Below are 25236 nucleotides of genomic sequence, written 5' to 3' on the forward strand. Positions count from 1 at the left end.
ACCGACCGTCGAAATGCTCGCGGCGCTTGGCCGAGCGAAGCTTCTCTCCACATCGCCGGCCTGTGTCGTCTCTTTGCGAGAGTAGTTTGTGGACGGATCGACTGTGTGTGTGTGCTCTGCTGTGCTGGTGTCGGCCATATTGTTTTTCTGTATTGTGCTCCGACGTCTTTGGTCTCTGTGAGTCTCGGTGCAGCGGTCGTGAAGCCGCAGATCGACGTCGGAAGCCGGGGGCTATGCTCTAGTGATTGTCGCCGAAGATTCGCGTCGCCATGGAGGACGAAGCGAAGCAACTGCCTCCTGGACTGACCCAGGAGGAGTGCCCCCAGAGCCGGCCGCAGTACTCGATACCAGGCATTCTACACTTTATACAGCATGAGTGGGGAAGGTTCGAACTCGAGAGAGCCCAATGGGAAGTTGAACGAACAGAACTCCAGGTGAGTTAGCGACCTGACAGGCCGACAGACACGCGAAGCGTTTCCAACAGCCGAAATGTTCGTTTTGAAATAACACACACACACTCAAACACACCCGCACTCTGGTCCTCTGCTTTCGGTAGCTGGAAAGCCAGACATTGAATGACAGCCGAATTTAATCGGAGATGAACAGATCAGACTCCGGTCAATCAATGAGTTTCCCAATCGGAACGGAGCCTGTCGTGCTCGAGCCGAGATGCCCCAATCGCTATCACAGAACCCGGTTGTCATCAACACCACCACCGTAGCAAAGTCCAGCGATCCCCAGAATACTGTGTTGCAATAACTGTTTTTACGCCGTAGTCGACGCGAGTTGTAAATTGAGACTGTCCGCTCGGCTTGAACGCCCTCATGTCGGGACCAACCCCGTTCCAGAACTGATTATTATCTGTTCCACGCTGTGTGGACAACGATTGACGAGCTTGTCATGCCCGAAACACCGAGAGATCGGCTCTCGGCGAACGAGTGTGTCAGCGGGCATGCTCACCGGTCTGGCTGCCAGCCTGCCGGGGAGCTCCTGCGTGCGAGGTCGCGGAAATTCGCTGAGAGATTTATCGTTTCCAATGAGTGGCCCGCGTCTGATCTCTCGTCATTCCCAAGACGTGTCTTCACTTCAATAGCACCCTACTCGCTCGCTCGCTCGCCAGCTAGCCACCAGGCTGGCTGGCTGGCTGGTTCGAACACAGACGACACTCCCTCAGCTTCTTCACTACAGCCGCTCGATACAGATCTACGAGACCGGTGCGGGAGCGCTGAACACGAATGACTTTAACGTATGATTTGCGTGAATTTCAGACGAGAATAGCTTTCTTGCAAGGCGAACGCAAGGGACAGGAGTGCTTGAAGAATGATCTGGTTCGCAGAATCAAAATGTTGGAGTACGCTCTCCGGCAAGAAAGGTTCGTTTCTGACTCCTTGTTTCTTCGGATGCACGATTTGTGATTTCCTGTCCAGATTCCCGCGTCGTATACCGATCTCCGAGATGCTGCCGGAAGTGTTCCCAACCCGAATGAATGAGCCGTTTCAAGAGAATGAGCTCGAGGAATTTCGGAAAGTAATGGGTGTGAGCCTTCAAAATGTCGGGATCCTCCTACTGGACTCCCACAATTCTCACCATTCATTGCGATCTCTTGAGGAAGCCTGACGAGATGCGTCGGCCACCGGAAAGAGATCATAGGCAACACCATCAGTAGGGAGAGGCTTCGATTGAGCGTTTTGATCCGCTTGTCGGGCAGCCTATATTTCGACGTCTTTCCGAAAGTGTCGCAGTCGACGCTTCGGGTGTCTGGAGTCGATTCCTGTTGTGAAATCATATCGGCTCTCGAGGAACTTCGCAGAATCCCCACCAAACGAGGGGTTATGGGCAATTCACTCGAGCACTTTTTTATACCTGCCGGTGAGAGAATCTGCGAGACGAAGTTCTTCAAGCGAGAACGATCTCTCTCACCGATGTCGATTGAGAATACTTTGTCGGGACGTCACAGTGTGTCAAAAAGGTCGAGGCACAGGATTCAGAACGACCGGGTGACGTTTCATCGTTCGAGATGGGCAGTCACTTGAATTTCCGGGGCGATTGGCGTGTGTGTCAGATCATGCTAGATTGGATACGATTACCATTCTATTTTCGTTTGATTTCCAGAGCGAAGTACGAGAAGCTCCGTAAGGGTGGAACGGAAGCGACCGAGGAAGAGGAGAAACCGCCACAGTTCGAGGCGGACGAAATGAACTTCGGCGTCTTCCAGGGTCCTGGGAACGCACCAGGGCCAGTGCTCACCTGGAAACAGGGGAGAGAACTCCTAAGACAGTATCTCCAGGAAATCGGCTTCACGGACACGATGATCGATGTTCGGAGCACAAGGATCCAAACACTGCTAGGTCTACAGGTTTGTCGCTCGAGTTTACCTAAAGGAAATTTGGCGATCCTCGGTCCAGTAGAAGCTTTTTGAGCTCTCCGATCAGCTCAGCGAGTATTCGGCATAAGTGCTCCAAGCAAAAAGTCGCTGTTTTTCGTAGACTTCGCATTCGAGCACCGACGGACATCCGGCGGCAACGCCAGCCGCGGCAGTAGGCGCCGTGAATGGCAAGGCTAATCTCGATACTCAGAAACGAGTGGCCAAAAAGGAAAGGGTGGATGTGCTCAGAGACGCCGAAGCCTCTGTTCTAGCCACGTTCGACTTTTTGGCTGCCGAAGGAGCTCCCGGCTCCGACGGTGCCGATGAAGAAGACGAAGACGATGTTGTGATGGGGACGCCAGGAGTCGACGAAATGCAGCCTCCGTGCACCCAAGACCCTGAAGGTCAGTGTTTCATTGTCGTCAGCCTCCTGGCGGCGGAATAAGCTCTCTGTCTCGCGATGCTAATGACAGACAGTCAGTCGGCGAGCTCTAACTCGGTTGTCGCCACTTTCAGGAACCCTCGGTCTCGGGGAACTTGCAGGACTCACAGTCAACAACGAATTCGAACCTCAATCAAAAGACCTGCCGAAAAAGTGGAACGCCAAATACACTCTACGTAGCCATTTCGACGGTGTGAGAGCCCTCGTGTTCCATCCCGTGGAAGCGGTTCTGCTCACCGGCTCCGAAGACAACACGCTCAAATTGTGGAACTTGAAAAAAACTGTCCCGGCGAAAAAGACAGCCGCTCTCGACGTCGAGCCCTTGTACACGTTCCGAGGACACACGGGGCCAGTCCTGTCGTTAGTAATGAATCCATCTGGTGAGAGATGCTACTCGGGCTCTTTGGATAGCACCATCTGCGTTTGGAATTTGCCCAATTGCAACGTCGATCCCTACGACTCCTACGACCCCGGGGTCCTCGCTCACACACTGACGGGTCATACGGACGCCGTTTGGGGCTTGGCCATGCACGCCTCGAGACCACAGTTGCTCTCCTGCTCGGCGGACAGCACGGTTCGGTTGTGGAGCGTAGGGGATCAACCGGCTCTGTCCGAGACGTTCAAATTCGATGCGGTCCCAACGACAGTGGACTTCATTCGCTCGACGAATTCGCATCAGGCCGTCGTCGGCTACAGCAACTCGGATCTTGTCGCGTTAGATCTGGAAACCGGTAAACCAGTAACTCGCTATGAGACTACGGGTTGCGGTCAAATCAACCGGTTGGTGTCCCATCCGACGTTAGGCATCACTGTCACTGGGCACGAAGATCGCTGTATCCGGTTCTTTGACGACGCCACCGGAAAACAGATCCACTCGATGGTGGCTCATCTGGACGCCGTTACTTCGATATCGATCGATCCGCACGGACTGTATCTGCTGTCAGCCAGCCACGACTGCTCGATTCGATTGTGGCATCTCGATAATAAAACCTGCGTCCAAGAAGTCACCAGCCATCGGAAGAAGTTCGACGAGGCTGTCAACGACGTCGCTTTCCATCCGTGCAAGCCGTACATAGCGTCTGCGGGAGCCGATTCGATCGTCAAGGTATTCGTCTAGGAGTGCGTGTAGTTCGCTGCAGACGAGCATAGAAGCTGTTTTTCCGTCACCTACCCTTCCGCCGATTTCGGCCGTTGTGATCGTCCCGTTTTCGTCTGCCCGTCTCTACCTCGCTCCCCTCTCAATCTGGACCCTCGGATCGATAGGAGCGAAAAAAAAACGGTGACGGTACGACGAAATGGCTTGATGGCCGAGCGAGAGCGCAAGTCAGCGTGCTTATCAATTAACAACTTAATCATCGTCACCCCCTCCTCCTTCTCCCCACGGCATATGCTCAACAAGGGCTCGAATCGGAAGGAACCCGGCGTGAGATGAGCCGACTCGTCAGATTCGGCGATTAAATCTAAGCCGGCTATTGCCCTCATATTTAAAGTCCTCCAATGTTTTCCCGTCATTGGCCGAGCGGAGAAACGGAGTTCCCCACCTCTCTCTCGCCCGGCGCTCCCGGCGACGGGAGGAGTTCGGGAGCTGCCTCCTGTAAGATGGCTCGAGGTTCGCGACCGCGTGAGACGGTTCGATACGTCGCCGACCGTCCGGTGAATCGACTACTTGGTCGACGCCCAGGCTTATTTACGAGCAGCGAGGAATCGGGGAGGGGGCTCGAACTCGGACATCATATCTCCGACTCCGGATAGCGGCCACGATTATTGAAACACTTTACTCAGTTGCCTGCGCGGGTGATATTGACGCGGCGGAGGAATGGTTATCCGACAGCAGGAGCAGAAGGTAGAAGCCGGCCGACAGCAACCAACAACCAACTGTAGATATTACAACCTAACAGTACCTGTTCGAAGCGACTCGCTTTAGCAAATGATTACACAGACGTAAATCAATGACTCGCCGACGAGCAGCAGCTGCAGAGGAAGCAGGGCATACTGAAGGTAGCGAGACGTCAGCCGACCGACCGACCGAGTGATGAAGCAACCTCCAGACGACTGTTATACACAATGACCGGGTCGGGGGGTGCGATCCGTGCACGCAGTCACGCTACACCCCTCTCGTCGCGTAAATGATTACGAATTCGCAGGCCCATGAAATCAGGTAGAGCCCCTTGAAATACACACCACGAAAATATACGATTCCAGATAGCTTCCACGATTCCCTTAAGATGAATCGCCGAGCCTCGGACGCCCTCTCTGAGAGTCAATAACATCTCACTGGAAATTTCAACATGCATGCATTTTAATCGGCGTTCACCGACCAACCATCAGACCGTGAGGGAAGGACGACATGACACCGTCGACGTCCGAGCTCCGTATCCGTAGTCCAGACGGAAAGCTTGATGGAAATCCTTTCTGTTAAGGATCGCATCAGGTCACGCGAGTTGTCTCCCACGGAGACGGAATCGATCACCATCTCTAGCTTCTCTCTAGATCAGATACGATTCTCACTCAACATCTTTGATATACGAGCTATTTCGAAGCCTGCAAGTCAAACCGGCGGATGGCGAACGATTTCCGCGTTATACATCGATGGCGCTCTCCCGTAAGAGAAGACGGGCAAACGGCAACTACCACATCAATAAAGAAACTTCCGACGTTCAACTGCTCACATCGACAAGTGGTATCGGCAATATTCGAGGCGATCGAATGATTGTAACTTGTCCCCCGAGAAGAGGGAGTAGCGGAAAATGCCCTCGCGATGCCGTCTAGGGTTTCGAAGTGGAAGTCCGAAACGATCGCGGTCTGGGGAATGAGCTAAAACGCTGAGAAAATCTCGTCCTCGCGACGAAAGGTAAAAAGCTTCGAAAAAGAAAGGAACTATATGCTAAGGTGGAACCCTGTAATATAAATACGTGAACACTGGAGACAACCCACACAGATCACACAGCCAGAGTGCGGGAACTGACGATTAGGAGGGTGATTAAGCTAATGAGTAAGTTTGCAAAACTTGGTCTCGACGATGATGATGATCTATTGAAATTATAAGTAACGTAGCATCAGAAGCGATTTACACAGAGTTTGATGTTTGTCCTCACGAGATCAGGAGACTCGGCTGGATCGAATTCATCTTTTAGCAGAAGCATTATTTGAACTCACGCGAGACAACATTGAATACTGTGCCGATCACTCACGAGTGTGGAAGGGACTGAATAATCGCCGCGTCCTGTCATCCAGGCATTCTAATAACGATTCGATGTGGGCGCGGAGTTCACGTGGAATCTATTCAACGAAGACTGGATGATCATGATGGAAATAATTATGTTGGAGCTGTCGAAAACGGCGACGACGATAATAAAGTGTAAATAGTCCAGTGAGTAAAGAAGATGGAATCAATGAAGAGACTAGGGTGACACGTCGTTGGAGTCCACGTCAGATGAAATCAATGCCCTCAACACGCCTTCCAAGGGGATCCATCTTGGATCACGGTCTGCAAATTATTAGATTGTAAGCCGCCATGAAGCGGACCGTGACAGCTGAACAGGCGCAGTTTGAAGGAAACGAATATTGGAACCGGACGATAAGGCGAGCGTGAATGATTTGCGTCGACATTGGAAACAAAAGTACACAGATTAGAGGTTATCAATTATAAATAAGATCATTATTACGTCCGACAGTCGAAAAAACGGATATTATCATGGAATTCAGATGAATTGCGGTGACGATTACCCAGAGGAGATGAACACAATGACACAGTAAACGAGGAAGTCGTGCAAGAGCACAGAAGTCGACGAAATTCTAGACAAGAAAACTGGAGTCCCGCGGAAAGGAAAGGGATAACGGTAGATGAACTAGATGGATTACGACAGGAGAGGATATAATAAACACATTATGTATGAAGTCGGAAACCGTTTCTTCTGTCTCACAGCGCAGGAGCATTCGTCAGTCAGACCACTCCCCGAAGGATCGGGGAGAAAGGGAGCTCCCGATGAAGTTGCGAAAATATTCCTGATCCATCGACGCAGACATGAGTGGGATCGCGATCGAAGGGAATCATTTGTGAAGCTCCATTCAAAGGGGTGTGAAAAAAGTCGGACTCTGCGTTTTCCTTGGGAGCCGATGCTGGAAGGCCCATGTCCCAGATGTTATCTCCTTCTCACGTACGGGTGTTGGCTTGTAGCGGACAGCGACGGTGACAGACACATACACTCACGTGTATGATCGGATGCTTGAGCGATAGATCACGTCGAATCGTGTACGAATCTTGACACACACAAATGTTTATGAGTACGTCGGTTTTTCGTGCCCCTCCACTCCTCGTGGCGTATAGCGGTCGGTCCCTCGTTCATTTCATAGATATTCCCCAAGGAACGAGCTTCAGATGCAGAGAGGGAGTGACATCATCATCGACATAAAATCTTGAAATCGGAATCATTTGGTATCGGGCCTGCTCTTGAGTAAGCCGTGCCCGAGTGGCTGATTCTGAGCCACGTACATCATAGAACAGATGGGCTCCATCCATACCTTGAGTCTTCCAGTAGGAACCTCTTCCAGCAGTACAAGCCATTCTCCGATCGAGGATAGCCCGTCTCCAATAGAAGCCCATGTCCAAGAGCAGCCCGTCCTTGACAGGAGGTCCTGAAGGGGAATCGAATCAGAACACCGAGAAGCTCTGCTATAGAAAATGCCTGGAGTTTCAGGAATACTACAGTACTTTTTTCCGATGGAAAAATTCATCAATGACGAGGAAATCGAAGAATACCGCTCCAAAAGTCGACCGAGGTATTATGAAACTTAGGCTATCGGGGGTTGGGGCACGGCTCCCTTTTCCCCCTCCCCTGGGAACGCCACTCTACGGAGGCTCTGTATTCCTTCTCTCGAGCGATCCATTCGAACTGAAGTCAAAAAGCCTTCTGCTCTCGAGTCATCAATCACAGCCCGCCAAAAAAAAATTTTTCCGCGTTACAACGAAAGTGATAGCTGCCTCGGGGTGAATCGGGGGCACTGAATCCGAATTTCTTAACAGATTTTTCCCACCAGGTCCAGTTTTTCTGGAACTTCAATTTTTCGATTTTTTGCTATTTTTCGTCTATAACATTCTCTAACTCCACTCCTGAGTGGACTAGATCAGAGGTTCCCAAACTGGGTTCCGCGGAACCCTTGGGGTTCCGTCGCTCTTTTCCGGGGGTTCCGTGAAAAAATCTTGGCGGAACCCCAGTGTTCCGTGGGCTGCTCTTCGCGCAACTCGGGGTTCCGCGACGAGGTTTTGCTTCCATATGTACGGTCATATACGGGCCCTAGGTGTCGTAGCCCTGTGGGGAACTTCTTTTCCTGATTCCAAATGTCTTCCTCAATTCCGAAGGGGATCGTTCTAATTGGCGCATCGATCGGCATCGAATGCACACTGCGAAGGTCGTTGCACAAGGCACGTTCCCACTAGATGAGCATTTCTAATTTACGCAAGAATTGACTTAAGCAATAAACATTCGGGTCTGGTTAATAGCTGAAAGGAAAGAGCAATTGACAGGAAAGAGCAATCGAATTATTTTAAAAATGAGGAAGGGTTCCACGGAACACCAGGGGTTCCGCGGAAGAAAAAGTTTGGGAACCTCTGGACTAGATCGATGAAACGTCGGTGGCGGATGGAGCTCGGTTAGAGCTATACATGGCCGAGTTCTGGTGCGAATCGTGGCAATGGTCTCTGAGCTAGAGGCATCGGAAACTCAAAGGAAAAAGTGGGAGAGGGACCTCTTGGAAAGCGCTTGACAAAAAAACTAGGACCTTCGAAGCCGTCTACCCTCGAAACTTTGGTAGAGGAGGCTTTTACGAACATTTTATGACCAAGCAGAGCATGATCGGTTGATCAATTCAGTTTTTATCCAAGATATACTCGGAAAACCGAAAACGTCCGATTTCGTTTGGGGTCGATCAATCCGCATCAAATCGTGCCGTCAGCGACTGTCTAGAATGTGGTCGACCAGGGGCTTCCCTCATGAGGTTCCAGCAATAGTCTGCCATCACAGACTCATCCCACCTCCCTTGATATCGCTCCTCCATGGTGCTGATGTCCTGATGGAACCTTTCACCTTGCTCGTCGCTCATCGAACCTAAATTCTCAGGAAAGTGATCAAGGAGAGCGTGGAGATAGTGAACCTTGATACTCATTCTACATCCAAGAACGCGGAAGCTTTCTAGAAGTCTCTGCATTAACTCCACGTAGTTGGAAGCTCTCGTGTTCTCAAAGAAATTCGTGGCGACTGAGACGAAGGATTCCCAGGCGGCGGCATCCTCCGGGTTCATCGATTCAATGAATTTTGGGTCCTTCGTGAGTCGCCATCAAGGTAGGTGAGATGAGTCTATGATGGCAGACTATTGCTGGAACATCATGGGGGGAGCCTCTGCTGGACCACATTCTAGACAATCGCTGACGGCTCCATTTGATGCGGATTGATCGACCCCAAACGTTTTCGGTTTTTCGAGTATATCTTGAATAAAAACTGAATGGATCAACCGATCATGCTCTGCTTGGTCTTAAAATGTTCGTGGAAGCCTCCTCTATCAAAGTGTCGAGGGTGGACGGCTTCGAAGGTCCTAGTTTTTTTGTCAAGTGCTTTCCAAGAGGTCGCTCTCCTACGTTATTTTTCTACTAGCGCTCCCGGTCGCCGCTTCGCGGCGACTCGGTATCGCTAGACTCACTACACATGCGCTAGCTCCGAATGCGCTGGCTCCGAGTGCGCTAACGCCGAGTGCGCTGGCCCCGGGTGCGCTTGCTTTGGTCGCGCGTGCTCTTGGTGAGCGTCCCGTTTCCCTGCTTTCCCGTTTCCCTGCTTTCCCGTTTCCCTGCTTTCCCGTTTCCCTGCTTTCCCGTTTCCCCGCTTTCCCGTTTCCCCGCTTTCCCGTTTTCCCGACATTCCCGTTTTCCCACTTTCCCGTTTCCCCGCTTTCCCGTTTCCCCGCTTTCCCGTTTCCTCACTTTCCCGTACCCTCGCTTTTAGTCCATATGTTCTCCGGAAAATCCATACCCTTCACGGCTACAGCAATTTTCAGCGAGATTCATTAGTAAAGAGACAGAGGCCAATGTTGACGGCAACCCCCGATAGTCTTCTTGGGAGCTCCCGAGAATCCACCTTCTCATGGCGATCGGTCCAGCCGATAAGAAATCCCTTGATAAAATCTTTGATTCTCGGCAATAGGACCACTCAAATAATTTTTTTATGGTAGAAGAACTCATCGCATCGGGGAACTGACCCCCCTATAATCATCGCTGGATCCCCCAGAACACGCTCCTAAATTTTCACGACGATCGGTTCAGCTGTTTTAGAGTCTAAAGGGGACGTACAGACAGATTTATAGATTATGTGAAGAAATCACGAAAATTCTGGAGAACTCTGGAAACTCCCGCCGAACGATTTCCGGTGAGGGACCCGGTACTCAATTTCCAAGGAGAAAAGAGCTCGCCCTCATCATACGGGCACGACGACCCCCTCATCGCTTTTCTTCAGCTCCCGGGAACCCACCCTTGAATTTTGGCGGCGATCGGTTCAGGCGTTTGCGAATTTTGCGAATTTCGGATTTTTCAATTTTTTTCCGATTTTTCGTATTTCCGTGGGTTGAGCACTCAAATAAATTTTTTGAGGTAGAAGGACTCATCGCATCGGGGAACTGACCCCCCTATAACCACCGCTGGATCGCCCAGAACACGCTCCTAAATTTTCACGACGATCGGTTCAGCCGTTTTCGAGTCTATAGGTGACACCAGACAGACAGACAAACAGACAGACAAACAGACAAACAGACAGACATACGTTTTTATATATATAGATTTCTGATTTTCCGATGCCTCTAGCTCGGAGACCATGGCTACGAATCGCACCAAAACTCGGCCAGGTATGGCTCTAACCGAGCTCCAGCCGCCACCGAAGTTTCATCGATCTAGTCCACTCAGGAGCGGAGTTAGAGAATTTTATAGACAAAAAATAGCAAAAAATCGAAAAATTGAAATTTCAGAAAAACTGGACCGGATGGAGAAAATCTGTTGAGAAATTTGGTTTCAGCGCCCCCGGTTTACCCGAAATAGCTATCACTTTCGTTGTAACGATTTGGCTGTCGGACTGTGATTATTATTATTATTTATCAGAGATGGATCGGGATTCACCGCAGGTTTTCGAAGTCTGATGGGTCGTTCGTGAAGAGGTCATGCGGGTGACGGAGCCGCGAACAAGTTTCCGAAAAACGGGTTTGGTGCTCAATGCTCGAGGCGAGCTCGAACCCGCCGAAAACGCTTCGGGTATACTCCTCGAATTTCGCAGACTTCTCACTCAGAGCGGCTAATGAGACAACACTCCCAGAACGAAAGAGCAATCTTCCATATCCATGAGCTCTTTCGGGAAGATCTTTTAGGAAGCGGGCAAATGATAAAATGAAACATCTCGGTATTTGGGCTTCACAACGTTCACGCGGATCTAGGTATCATGCGAGACCACCGATTTTTCGGTGAAGGTTGAATTCGGATGATGCTTCATTCTCCACGCTTCGGAGAACACGGTTGGGAGGCTCCGGAAGGAATTTTCACCCCTGGTTCGTATTCCAGACTTTGAAAGTTTTCTTAGAGGACGCTCATGTTTTTGAGCCTCATATGAAGAGGCTGAGGGGCTGCCCTCCAAAAACAATAGCCTCCAGAATGAATTCACGGAGTGTATCTGCCCAGGGCGAATGAGGGTGAAATATTCTTTCGATGAAGAGCTTCTGTCGAGACGTAAATGTCGTAGCTTATATCGCCCACAAGGCCATCAATCGATGACTGTAATCTCAGGAACCGAGCTTCACGGGAGATGATGAATCCCTTCCCTTGACACAGCTTCGATTCTCGGCTGCCGGAGACCCCGGAGATGTTCTCCTCCGATGTCCGCGGGAAACTTCTGAGAACGTTTCGGCCAAACTTCCGACTCGACGTAGTGATTGGGACTCTCGTTGCGGGAAAACTCAGCAAGGCGACGTCAGCAGCCTCGCCCGATCCCCGAACTTCTTCGGTGAGCCGGAGTGCTTTCAACGATTACGCCCATGTTATCAGCCTCGCCAATATCTGAGCTCTGTCAATAGACGTCTCATGATGCTTGCTCTGCTCCCCATATATATGCGCATACAACCGCGACAATGGCACTCGTTGAAGTGATAACCGATGGAGCTGCCCGAGGCACATCCCGTCCTTCCTACTTCCTTCCTTGGACTCGTCGACAGAATCTAGCTTCGAGTCCCCAAGAAACACTCGCAAGCTTTGACTTATTATACTTACTCGACGCCGCGGAGTACAGCTCCCCATCGACGTCGTATGACGGGCTTCATTGTCCAGTCCGAATCTCCCTTTATTCACATCGGAAGAGGAGCTCGGAAAAAAATTGGAGCTCCATTCCTGCAGAAGAGATTTATTCGATCGCGAGTGGTTGAATTTGCAACAATTCCAATTCGCAGCGCTGTTCGAAATCCGATTCGCGAGAGCATTCCTCGCCCACGACAGATCGATGATTCGCTTCCGAAAATTAAATCTCGATCGAATAATTTGCCATCCAGATCACTCCACACATCGGATCGAAAGCCCGAGCTGAGAATAATCTGAGAATCGAAACTGAGAATGATCTTTGTCCTCCGAAAATTTCCTATTTTTTCATGCAGTCGACTGTGTACGAGACTAGCACTGGGCCAAAGGACTGTTCGATCGGTCATACTGAGTGACAACATCAGGAGAACATTGAGACATGTTTCGTCGCAAATGAATCCTCGTGTATGTTTTGATGGACGCGCAGGCCCAACCACTAGTTTGCTCACCCTTTCGGTCCGTCGGTCCCTAGCTCGCTTGCTGGCTGGCTCACTCGCCTGGTCCCAAGAGCAGCTCCCGATCAGACTTTCTCACTGAGTCTATTGGTCTTCCTCAATAACTCAATCCTTTTGCTCCTCTGGGAAATACAGCCGCAATAGAGTTTGCCTCTGATTTCCTCTGTTGCATCTTCCGATTGCTCCTAGTAGACTCCGACCAATTTTTAGCATTTGGCTCATATCTTTAGCAAGAATTGATACATGGGTACCATACCTCTCCGGGAAATTCGGCTATTCTGGCTCATTCGATGTTCGAGAAATGTGTAGCCCATCAGGGAAACTAGGGATCCCAGAGGTGCGCGACCGGCGGCTATCAAGGCGAATACATATAGGCGGAGGAAAGCTCCGCTCAATAAGAAAACTTACGGAAGTTGATCTTTTGTGACAAATTGTTACGCCTGTCGGGAGAATCGAAAGATGATGGAATGAGCGGAACTCGCCCTTTGTCGGACGGGTCTCCCGGGGAACGGAGGCATCAAATTTGTCATTTTCAGGAAGTTTATGGAAGCTTTGTGGGAAAGCGCTCGGACCACCATCGTGCAGTCGCCCAGCCTCAAGAACCTGATTCGGCAAGGCGACGGAGGTCTACGCACGGAGGTCAGTTCCCCGGAAGTCGGCAGCGAACTTACCTATCCATACGTAAACACTACGTCGGTAGAATGCTCTTTCGGAGGACTAGCTCTCCGGCGGCGGCTAATCTCGAGAAAGAGGGAGATTTCAGACAGGTAGCCCCGATCCCATCCCCGGACAGTGACTGACTGGAATAATGGAACCGGCTACTAATTAATTATTTCCTTGGAGGTATCCTTTGCTGTCTCATTCAGAAAATGACTCCCCATCGGTGAGCCCGCCCCCCGGCGCTGAACGGCTTGAAGTCGTGCGAGCCGTGCTGCTCGAGTTTTCCGATCTCATTATGTGGAGAAGAGGCTGCTGAGGCCTCTAGTTTTTTGCTGACAGTGCACCACCATCAGCTTTTCGTGCGCTCCCCACCAATGACACAACAGTGCATTCTCTGTGGGCGACCCACAGAAGACAACCCAGATAAATAAAAAAAACTCCGGCATAAGCTCGAAGGACACGGCGCGCAGCGCTCTCTGCCTGCTCCATCGGAGTGCTTTTTGACAGTAGCTCGGGGGGCTTCGCAGGCTCCGCCTTCGCCCCACGGGCATTATGCGGCACCGAGCTAGCGGGAGAGCGCTCTCTCATCAGTGTCGAAGTAATTTTTCGCTATTGATCCATAGATAATAATCAGAACTCCTATTCCGGATTTCTCTAATTCTTTCATCGATCTATTCCATGCCTGATCCGGGCGAAATTACGGAAGAGAACGACCGTCGCGTCGCTTCGTTTGGCTGTAGGTGCTCTCTCTGCGAGACGGGGATTCTCTGCATGGAAGCATACAATACAGGGGCTCATTCAGCCGCGGCTCAGGTCACAGAACGCGGAACGGTCGAGCGCATCGACAACATGAATGTGTGTAGGGAAGAGGAGCACGTGGCGACCGCTGCTGACATGGCTCATGAGCGTGTGGTCGGCAAATCAGAGATGATCTTCGACGGATGTTCGTATTCTCCGCCGGCTTCCAAGATCCGACACCGAGAGATTCTAGCCGCGGACGAGGATTCTCCGTTGTCTTCGAAGATGATGAGTGTAATACTTTTGTATAAATATGAACTCGGGTGGCCGAAGTTTGGGAGCGGGTGGGGCGACACGTGGCGGACGAGGCTATTCTCGGAGAGCAGCTTCTCTGACCAGTGTCGCCCGAATTCTAAATCGACTGGGATCGCATTTCCGGGAATGAGAAACTTCGGAACCCCGCAGAGCTGTCCGGACGGAGCGTTCGACATCAGTGGACGTTTTCCGCCGCACCGATCCGAAAACTTCCGGAGCGTCTTGTCCGATCTCAGTCGATGATGTGTGTCGGAAGAAGCGACTAGCCTTGAAATCTCGTCCAGAGGTGGAAGGCCTCGCGCGCGTGGAATCGGCCTGTGGTCTCTCTGTCTGGACTACTCAAAAGCCAACATCTCGTCGGAGGTCCAGGAAGCGGCTCCCTAGGAAAGACGGTCGTCTTCTATTCCATTCGGTAAATTCATCACGCGGCGCAATTATGAGCGACGACAGAGGCCTGACTCGATGTCCATTAGACACTTCGACTTTCTTCCTGGATGTCCACGCTTCCGAGCAGTCCACGGATCTCTGACGACGGCTGCGAATTCCTTCGACGCTTCTCTACTCCGGAAATTTTCGTTCGCGACCTGAGCTCACTGATCCCGCTCGAGTTTTACCGTAGATGATCTTCGTTGAGGTACGAGGCACGAGTCGGATCGCCTGAGTACTGCACACGAAGGAGGTCGATAGCTTTCTCGCGGGCATGCATCGGCACAGGCGAGCTAGTTGCTTATGGCTCGTCTCTGTTTTAACCCGGTTAGGCCAAGTTGGCTTCCCCGAGGACCACTGCTAAGCCTATAACCCTATCTAACCCCTGCCCCTGTCCAGTCTCTTTGGATGTCTCTATATTTATTTAGTGCTGCTGCTGCCGCTACTGCAAGGCTTTCCCCAAGTCTAAGGCAGCGGTAGCGACATAGCAGTGGCGGCGGTGATGGCTAGTGTGCTGTGCCGATATGAGTCAGACGACTCGATAAAGAGTTCGCTGTTCTACCCACTGACCCTGTGGAAGAGCTCTAGCTTCAAGCCTTCCGCTGCAGGAAGTTCCGGTTGCCGGAGCCGCCAGATTGACCGGAAACTCACATTGATCATCGACGCGCGCGACTTCAAATCGAAGGGGTGATCGGAGTGAAATAGTACGCTCCATGATAAAGACACCTCCTCGTCACATCCCATTCACTCGATGAGACCGATCGCAAAACCGTTAGGAATGTCATTGTCCGAGGATCGATTTCGCCGCTCCGGAGGCGAGCCATGGACTATATGTCCATATCGAGTCTAATGGCTGTACGAATGGATAGAGCCTGACGATTGGCCGGTTTGCGACGCGATTTCTTTGATCTGCTTATCGATCCTTTGAGCTTGCTTCTCACTCCGAAGTCGGCTCCCTCGAAAACGCGACCGTCCCCATAATCATCGAATCTCATCCCATAAGTGGCCACTGCTTACGGATCACTAATTTTGATTTTCGGTATTGAACGTTGCGACTTATCGATCCTGCGTCGATGTTTTTTTGTCTATGTCCGCCATCCTCGCGTGCCTAGGGTACAATGCCTCAATCAAGGCCTCTTGGCAGACATCCGGTCGCTGTAAGGGTTGCCACCTTCGCTAACGCACCCCAGACGTCGCTCGCATCCAACAACCCTATGAGCCCAACCCCGGGAACGACTCGCATGACCTCATTTGCTTGGCTGGATGGAGTCCACCTTGCGAAAAGTGGGGTGATGCAACGCTCGAGGTCGAATGCTGAGATACAAGTAGCACTCGCCGGAACGGATACACCGGAGGTCTGCCCTTGTGCTCGGAAAACTCTTCTAGAATTGAGAATTTCCTCTAGCCTGCTGGATGAAATTCACGGGACGCGCCGAGACTTCGCTGAATTTTCGTTTCTTGGGGAATACGAAAACAGTCTGCGACCAAAGTCGAGCGGACCATGAATACTGTGTGGTAAGTCATCAGAAAGTCACAGCGTTTCGGAGCTGCTTGCGAAAGGACGAGAAGGCAATCGCAACGCCATCGGCGCCTTCATCATGCACCTGTCATGGACAGACTCGGCATGGGATTCGTCGCGGAGCGCTTGTCTCTCATGGCAATAAACTCCGCCATATGCTTACCCTAACAGCACATGAGTTTCGTTCTCGGAGCTGTCGAAAGGCTTCAATACCTCGAGGATGAAGCAAGCTCGCTTGTCGTCCGCTGACCATACGATGATGTCACTCATTCATTCGGCGCAAACACTGACACACTCTACGAGGTCTCCCAACGTCGTCGATTATCATACAGATTGAGCACTTTTCTGCGTTCGCCTTGGATCGGGCATCGGTGGATTCCGTCGACTTCAGTCTCCCGAGGTTCTACGGACATCCCTCTCGTTCTTCCCGGGAACCGTGATCATTCCGGTTCCGGACCCGGGAAATTGTATGCCCTCGTGAGACCAGGCCTTCGAAAAAATCAAATTTTGCCTAATTCTGTGATCGATCGTGAATTTTGAGCGGAATCTCAAATCTCCTGGCTGTCTTCCTTGTCCGAGACTGTGACACTGGCGCCCCGTCAGGAATGGTGCTCTCGACTCGACTTGACCCGCAATCGGAGCGTGTACTCTGTCGGAGATACTCGAGAAGTACTCGACGGATTCGTCCACTCACGAGCTACGATACTCTCGTAAATCGCATTATCACCTCTTAGAGCTTCGGAAAACGGGTGTCTCCCACAGGAGTCGACCGGAGGAGCAGCATCATCTTGGTCTGTTGAGTTAATAAGCAGCCAGCCTTCTGCGTCGGATCCTCAGAGACGCCAAACGAGCGAGATTCATTCCCATGCAGCTTACACTAAAGTCAAAAGTAACCCTTGCTTCGATATTCCCTGATTTACCCCCAGATTCAACCGGTCAGCGACGCTCACTCGCTCGCAAGCTTCGACGAGCGAGCGGTCGAGCGGGCAGGCGGGCGGTCAGCCAACGAACGAGCCACGCGGCTAGTCAGACACATAAATTTCAATACGAACTTCACACAGATCGCACGCGGCTCACATGACCACTGGTCAGCCAATGATCAAGAGCGGGGCTGCCGGACCAGCCCGTTTGCGTTTACCGATACAACTCACCATAAAATTCCCCGAAAAGATGAGACAAACTATCGGTGTTTTTTTTTCACTCAGTCTGCATCGATTCAGTTGATAGTTCCAATTCTTCTCGAGTCACGATCCTGAATTGGCTAATGGGAAACACCGCGCTCATCATTCCCTTCAATATTAAACTATGGGAATCAGAAAAGAGAGGGAGAATCCCTGGAATATCGAAGGCTTCGTGCCGGATTATTCTTCCCACTACCTGGACTTCAACTTTCCCGAGTTCCCCGGGAATCCGGGCCCGGAACTCGGAGTCTCTTCATCCTTCGTGAGCAATAGCAAAGGGTTCAAACGCGTCGCCGAACGATCTCGTTCAGTCAGAGTTTCGTCTAATCCGAGCGGCTCCAGCAGCCACGAATGGACCGCTTGGCTCTGTCCTGTAGTGAAGTTCATGCCGCGGTCAAAGGACCGCTAGCAAATGACGTCGATAAATCAGAATCGACTTCTCTTCCAGTCTAACGCTCCCTTATCGGAGCTTCGTGTCTACCTACCTAATTCTCGCCAGGTCTCGAGTGAAAACGGGGCCGGAGAGGGGGACAGACACCGAGTCGCTTCCTCGTCCACCCCCAATCCACATCTACCTCGAGGGGAGGGAGAAACGTCGCAACCCGTTGAGAAGCAAATTTGTTTCATTCTCCATTTATTCCTTCATTCATTGACTCGTCGGAGCTTCCATCCATCCATTGAAAGCCGAGTGAGGGACCAATCGATCGATCGAGAAACCGACTGACTTACCGACCGACCGACCGACGGTCGCTGTTTAGTCGGGCTCTCTCGAGAGAAAGTAGTTCGGCGCGAGCGGTAGCAACGGCGGCGGATTTTCCTCCAAATTCTGCGATGGATGGTGAATCGAGGCTCTCGCTCAGAGTCACAAACACAAGCGGCTGAAACATCGAGAGCCTGCAACTTCGTCTCCAGAGGGGTTGGGCCGCTTTTAAACAATAGAATAGACTGTGGGTGAATCATCCCAAACTAACGGTCATCGACATCCTCCTCATGTTTGTGACCAGATCGCGATGCAAGCAAGCAAACAAGAAAGAAAGCAAAGGCTTCGGAGCAAAATAAAATCTAATGCGTTCCCCGCGTGGAGGAGAGGGACCATCGGGGAGCCTGACCCCGTTACTTTTCTTTCAGGTGCCACACAGCCGCGCGGGTCAACTATGACAGTATAACACTGAAGTCGGCTCGGGTAGTGATGAGGATGTCTTGAGACAAAAAGAGTTGGTTTTCAATCGATACTCGCTTCCTATGGGGCTATCATCATCGCTGTCTGTTTTTCGCATCGAGGGTGGCGAAGGATATGAGTATTTTTTTCGGTCTGATATCTCGAATTTTTCTCGTGATTGTGAATACCCCAGAGAAGTCAATGACACCTCCAGAGGACGCTTCGGCAAAAACTCACTAACAACTGGGGGAGAGAACTTTCTATAGGAGAAAGAAGACGGCTACCCGGAGAATTCCATCAATTTCCATCTGTCCGTTTGCTCATTGATACACACGGCATCCGCAACCGCCACCTTTGTTTTGGGCCGCGTCAGCCACTTAGGACTCTGTGTGGTCCCGTGACAAGCGTTTTTGATGAATAGCTTTGTACATGTTCCGTCGATGCAGTGCCCAGGGCTCGGACACCGTCTGCAGGACTCGAGACTTAAAAGCTCGACCGAGATCAAACACGGCGCTAGACTTCAGGGTAGAGCACGCATGGATGACGGATTTTTTTTTGTGAGAGAATGATTTCCCCAACGAATTTCGGTCTTTCTTGCGTTCCCTCGGGCCGGCAACATCTGAATGAATATATGAGACGGGAATACAATCAGGCAATAATCTTTTGTCCTTCAGCGGGCCGGGGTTGTCTTCCTCGATGCAGGAGCAATAATGGGACGGAAGGCACAAGATAGTGGCGAAAGGCTTTATCCATAAGAATAGCTCGCTGCTTGATGAGTTTGGCCCATCTTTCGTAGAGAGATCGAGAGAGAAAAAGTGAGTGACAAACACATATGAGACGCTCAATAACTTAACGAGTTATTCCGTTAGAGTGCACAGGAGTCGAAGAGATAACGCCTTCCGCGCCACCGCGTCAACTTGGGTAGAATAGCCGGCCACTCATACCGATAGTCCGTCCCTCTGTCCGACCGAGCGACGGTCCGTCCAACCATCCATCCATCCATATATCGGTTTCTTGTTCTTCCCCGAAGCGGTTCGACTCCTTCACGTCCATCTGTCGAAGAGCACTTAATTACCAACGGACTAACAGGGTTCGGGAAACCATTGGAAACTTTGGTTTCGAAATGAAGGATCCTTCCGAGCGACGCTGAGATGCTTCTATTCTGGTCAAAGTTCTAGAGCGCGCCGTTCCGGTCAAAAGTAAGCTTCAGGCAGCTCGGCATGTCGCCGAATTCCAACATGCCAGTTGCTAACACGATATTTCGATGTCGGCTCGGAACTATGCGACGGGCGGCGGGCATGACCACGCCAAGGAGGAGGACAACAACAATGACTTTGACGACGGCGACGACGATCGACCGACCGACCGACCGACGGGAATGACGACCACGACAAGCAGCGACTGTCGCTCGGAGGAATGTCTCAACACGATCAAAAAATGATCTCTATGACCGATACGGTCTCCACTGTGTAGCAAGATGTTGGAGTAGTCCAATGTTACGACGTCCGGCAGTGGCTCTTTCTTCCTCAGGAAATGACCGCACAACCTAGGGTTCGCCGACTCGTTCTGTCGGTAGTCATACGCTGCTGCCGCCGCCGCCACCACCACCGCCGCCTACCGCTTCTCGTAGTAGTGGCACCGGCAGGCGAACGCGCTGACTGACCGCGCTTCCAAGCCCGCGGGTCGACGACGACGCAGACAGGTCTACTGTAGAGATTTCGGAGAACACCTGACCGCGAGTCGGACACCGAAGATGGATGGCTCTGAGGGAAAGAAACTTACTTGATGGCTATTTTGATAATTACCATTTGAAGTTTTCTCTGCCCGACACTTTCTCCCCGGAACCCAAGGTCAGCTTCAGAGTATCGTCTTCCTTTCGGAAAGCACGGCTTCCCGGCAATTCGCTTCGATTAGGTTTGGATACAATTTTCGATCACACTTTTCTCCCCAAGAGTTGGACTCTCCGATGAGGCGATGACGGTTTCTGCTCGATAGGGAATCGTCTCTCGCTGAGCCTGGATCTGAGGCTTCGTCAGCTCGACGTCAGAGACAACAAGCACGCCGGACGGGAGGAGGGTGAGGCTCCGGATAGCGAGCACTCAGCATCGCGCAGATTCCCATGATGACTCGGCGTTCGACAATATGAGATGAGTTTTCGGGAGGTATTCTAGGCACTAATTGCGAGACTTCTCGTATTGTCCGAGCTATGCCGCGTTCGGGGTGCGGGGAGATGGCTCGCTTTGATAGACGAATACCTTTGACCGGGCTGGATTAGCAAGTATTTCGGGCCAACGCGAAACGTTTCGGTTGCATTTTCTCTGAGCTTCAACTTGATCCTGATCGATGCATGGGTACTTCAAAATAAACGAGTCGGGAAAACCTTTTGGCTCGAATGCTCAGCGGACTGTTAGGGTCAAGCGAGTCGATTAGGGTTCAGCTCCGTGTGGGCACTCATGTCCGCTTGTCGGCCCAAGGGAAATTCCATCAGAGGTACTCTCCGCAGAGAAGATTCCACGGAGAATCCCACCTAACGCTGCTCTCATTCGTTCGACAAGTCAGAGCACTCATAGCGTAGTACTGATTCCAGAGCGTAATGCGTCTTCCCGCAACGCTCGGCTCCGAAAGGAACCGCTTGACGAAAGCCGCGATCTAACTCCTGGGGAATCTGTAACATATTGAATAAAGTGAAGATCGACATGAATGAGACAATCGTCCGGAAATACATGCAGAGGTATACGGCTTCAGAGGATACCCGAGGACAGAGTGCGACCGGATGAAACAACTATCCGAGAGATTTCATACAAGTTTTTCCAGAAGTTCGAGAGACTCACGTCATGTGAATTGCCTCGGCGAGAAATGAGAGCGGAATCGTGGCCGCCTCCAGATTCCGCAAAGATAACCAGCATGGACTATGTGGTCTATGAAATCAAGGGAATGAATGCGTACTAGTATATGTAGCTATGGATAATATGATATGATTGTAATTTTTCAGGTATTGGACTTTGCGGCTATCGAGCAAAGAGTGAGTGCAGCAGCGAGGCGAAACCCGAGCCACAAGTTGCACGGAGTCTAGGATAGGATTCGGAAGCGCGGAGCAGGAATCCCAACGTGCGAGAAATATGAGAGTTGAACAGCTACTTTTTGGGACAGGATTTTTGGACAGAATAGAGGAATCGCCGCTGGAAACTTCTCCAGTCGCATATTCATTATTGACTCTACCATTGATTTTCCATGTGTTCAGATGACTCAAGAATACCGCAAGCAGAGCCATAGCAGTCTCGACGGTTGGACACGCGACGACAGGTAGTCCGAATGGTTCTGTTTCGGAAAGTTGCGGCGAAAGTCGACTTGTTCCGAGCGAGCTCATCTCTCTCGCTGTCTCTTCACTTGGGGCTATTTGTGGCCTACGGCACCGACTCCTTGGTTCCGTAGGTCTTAACTTGTGTCCCCAACACTCTGACGATCAATTTCCATCATGAGCTCTCAGTTTTTGAAATTTCTTCGCGTGACCATGAGAATTCCAACAGCTGTCCGGAAAAGAACCAATCCAATGCGGTCGCCACCAGAAAGATCCTTGTACGTATCATAGATAAAGCACGCTGAAAACAAGCAGATCGACAATTGCTTTTGTTCCAATCTGAGCCATTGTTCGCATTTGTCCTGCAGACTCTATGTCGATCATTCTGAAACTTGTCCTGGGAAAAGAAAGCGAACTCTTTCTCGAGCCGCGATAATCATTCAAATGTTGGCCTGTAGAGTCTCCTTTTGCGCGGGAGGCGACTGAGTTGACGTCGATGGAATCATCCCCCGAAGCAAAAGCCTCAAAACAAAACTCCTGACGACGATCGAGCTATTCCGCAATTCGATTACAACAACACTAATCCGTTCATTCATGGTAAGATGGATGGTGCACAAAGGAAGAACTCCCTGACAAGGACAGACAAGAAAATCTCCCGAAGACTAAAGCCGCGCTCTCCTTGTTGAGGATCTCGATGTCGTGTGGAAGAAAGCAAGAAAAACCTAAAGCTGCCAGTGTAGCAGGCGCTCGTGCCAAGGAAAAAGGTCTCAACGAGACCTTTTCCTATTGGCAGAGTGTTAAGCGCCGCCTCGTAGGAGGTCCCGCGCGATAGCGAACAAATCTCGCTCCGGTCCCTCGGGCCGGCTTCGGAGCCCACAGCCTGAGCACCTTCGTGGATGTCGGTTTCGTAGATTCCTGCCAACCGCGCTCGGAGTAATACACTTACCATTCTGTCTGCCTGTCTCGCGGGCGGTTACCCTGTACCGAATCCTGTCGAGAATCCAGTCAGTGCTGCCATCAACTAATCAAGGTTTTCGCTGTTTGCGGTAAGTTGAAATCAATCTCTATGCTTCGAGGGGGGGAAATCCTCTACAGGCCACCAGACGAGCGCGGCTTCGGCTTGGCGGCGAGCTGCGGAATTCCTCAGTGATGGACGTAGTAAAATTTGTGTATGTATTCTCTTGGGATCGACACATAGCGATGTCGGTTCGGCGCAGACTGTCCCATCCTGTCACTCTCAGTTACGTCTCATGATTCAACGTGACAGTTGACCGCGGCTAGAGAGCCTCGAAGAACGAACCGCCGCAGGGGAGGCAATTTTTTAGTCAAGTTCCAATTTTCCATCCTCGGAGTTAAATCTCTCAAGGGGGACGCGTACAGACTCCACCCGATTCATGAGAAATCGCTTTGTTGTGAGCTTCCGTCGAAGAGAAAGAGCGGTAGAGCTCATAGTACGCTGTGCACAGGTGAAGAATTCCTCGACGTTCTCGCGAGACAGTTAACGACAACAAAACATCGGCGATGGAGTTGTATCCGGTCAACCGGTTTGTAACTCTGGCCGGATGTCTGCTTCCGAGCGGATCCGCTCAGGTTGAATCGGTGAATCCCGCCGGAGAGGTCACTGGGTGAAATCAAGATCATTCGGAACAGCACGATCCAGCAGCGGCAAGGCAACGGCAGAAGATCCGGTGGGGCGATCCGATCGGGGCGCGCCCCATTCCAGCCTAGCCTTGTTTGAGTGGTCACATTGCTCGCTACCTGTCATGCCGATGATTCTCTGCTTGAAAGCCAAGCGGTACTCTTTGAATCTCTCGGGAGAGAGCTCCGATTTCGATTCTTTAGATCGGGGCTTCCGAGAGAGCCGGGGGTTCAGCTCGTTAGGAACTTCGAGAATAGCGCGCAGCGTTTTCAAGTTCACGGAAACCTCCTGAGATCATTCGGTGCGCCCGGGAACTTGTCGGTAATCTTTTTTTGCCGCATGTCGGTCCGTGACCGAAGCAGAGCAAGTTTCGCTTTCGTTCGGTCCCACATTGCATCTGCCGCATGTTATTCGGTCATCTGCAGCTGGTGCCGTGGCCTCGAAATGTTCTACTCGAAAAGACGAGACTGAAGAGCCTCTGCACGAGTCAAACCCGTTAGCTCTCTAACCCTGGTCGCGCGATCTTACTAGATGCTGTGAGTGAAAGAGTTTTGTGTTGTATAAGCCCGTCTGGTGTCTCCAGATGTCCACACTTTCACCCTGCGGGGGTTCGAACGAGCAAACTGGCTAGCTAGGTGACTGACTGACTGACTGACCAGAAGGTCGTCCGATCTCTACGACCGCCAGCCAGCCAGACTTACGAAAAACCCTTTCAAGACAATATGGTTCGAGCAAAGAGCCTAAAAGTTGCTGCAGGAGAGCCTGTGGCGCGTGCATCTCTCGATCGTGTGTTTCAAGCTCGCAGCACGAGAACGAGACACTCGAGAGACACCGGGAGAAATCGGCGGAAAATTCACCCCGGTGTACAATATCGCCGAGAAGAGATCGTCCTGTCTCGACGTATATTCAGTTTTCTAAAAAAAAGATAGACCCCCGATATTGAAGATGAGCAGTCCCTGCGCCTCCCCCGTCCGAGGGAAGTTGCGGGGGAGGCAGATTCCCGAGCAGGCATCTGAATGATATCAGAAGTTGCTGCATCGGGAGCTGCAGTAACTTATGAGCGAATACAATAGAAGCTCGCGAATCGCGAAGCCTCCTGGACGTTCCACCCGGATAGGGCCCTTCTGAGACTTTTTGCTTGAAAATTTTCTGTACACACTCTCGGCATTTCCCTCGTCAAAACTGAGTGTACTGCTTGGAGACCGCTGTGCACGAATTGCTCGGTGAGAGCCAATCAGGGCGCTCCGACTTAACCCTCTCTCAAGGGTTGAGACCGCCAGAGCCAACCCTTCTCGATCTTCGCGGCTCCTACATATAGAATCGTCCTTCGTTTTGTGCTTTCGTTACCTCCTGCAGGCAGGAGACAAGTTCGCATCAAGTTGCCGGACCGGCCTTCGCTCACAACAAGGGAGCCGTGGTGTGTCATCGTGCTCGGTATGATCGATGAAGCTCGCAATGACAAAACAATCCAGGATTTTTATGCTGCGTGCTTCTGCTGTACACATCGTCGCTCCTATCGGCTTTCATAGATGTCAAGTATCGACGACGAGTGTCGCAGACCGATCGAGGACAGTGCTCAGTGAAAGTGTCCAAGCAGTTTTTTATACGATCGTGAATGATGGATAAACGAATGTGCACCCCATCCGAACAAGTGTCGAAGAGAATTGCG

General features: G+C 51.3%; 1 protein-coding gene across 1 annotated transcript; it reads left to right on the forward strand.

The window, feature by feature from the left end:
* Window positions 1-269: 269 nt before the first annotated feature.
* Cka (Connector of kinase to AP-1) lies at window positions 270-3924 on the forward strand. Its single transcript, XM_003743811.3, has 5 exons — window positions 270-434; window positions 1269-1372; window positions 2113-2356; window positions 2487-2769; window positions 2882-3924. The coding sequence occupies exons 1-5, from the start codon at window positions 270-272 to the stop codon at window positions 3922-3924; spliced, it is 1839 nt and encodes a 612-aa protein (XP_003743859.3).
* The last annotated feature ends 21312 nt before the right edge of the window (window positions 3925-25236 follow it).

This window comes from Galendromus occidentalis, unplaced genomic scaffold (genome assembly GCF_000255335.2).
Source record: "Galendromus occidentalis unplaced genomic scaffold, Mocc_1.1 scf7180000077451, whole genome shotgun sequence".
Classification (NCBI taxonomy): Eukaryota; Metazoa; Arthropoda; class Arachnida; order Mesostigmata; family Phytoseiidae; genus Galendromus; species Galendromus occidentalis.

Excerpts from the sequence above, each read along its gene's own strand:
- Cka (XM_003743811.3), top strand. The coding sequence starts at position 270 with ATGGAGGACGAAGCGAAGCAACTGCCTCCTGGACTGACCCAGGAGGAG. Across the intron at positions 1,373-2,112 it reads TACGCTCTCCGGCAAGAAAG|AGCGAAGTACGAGAAGCTCC; the intron begins GTTCGTTTCTGA and ends TTTGATTTCCAG. Across the intron at positions 2,770-2,881 it reads GTGCACCCAAGACCCTGAAG|GAACCCTCGGTCTCGGGGAA; the intron begins GTCAGTGTTTCA and ends CGCCACTTTCAG.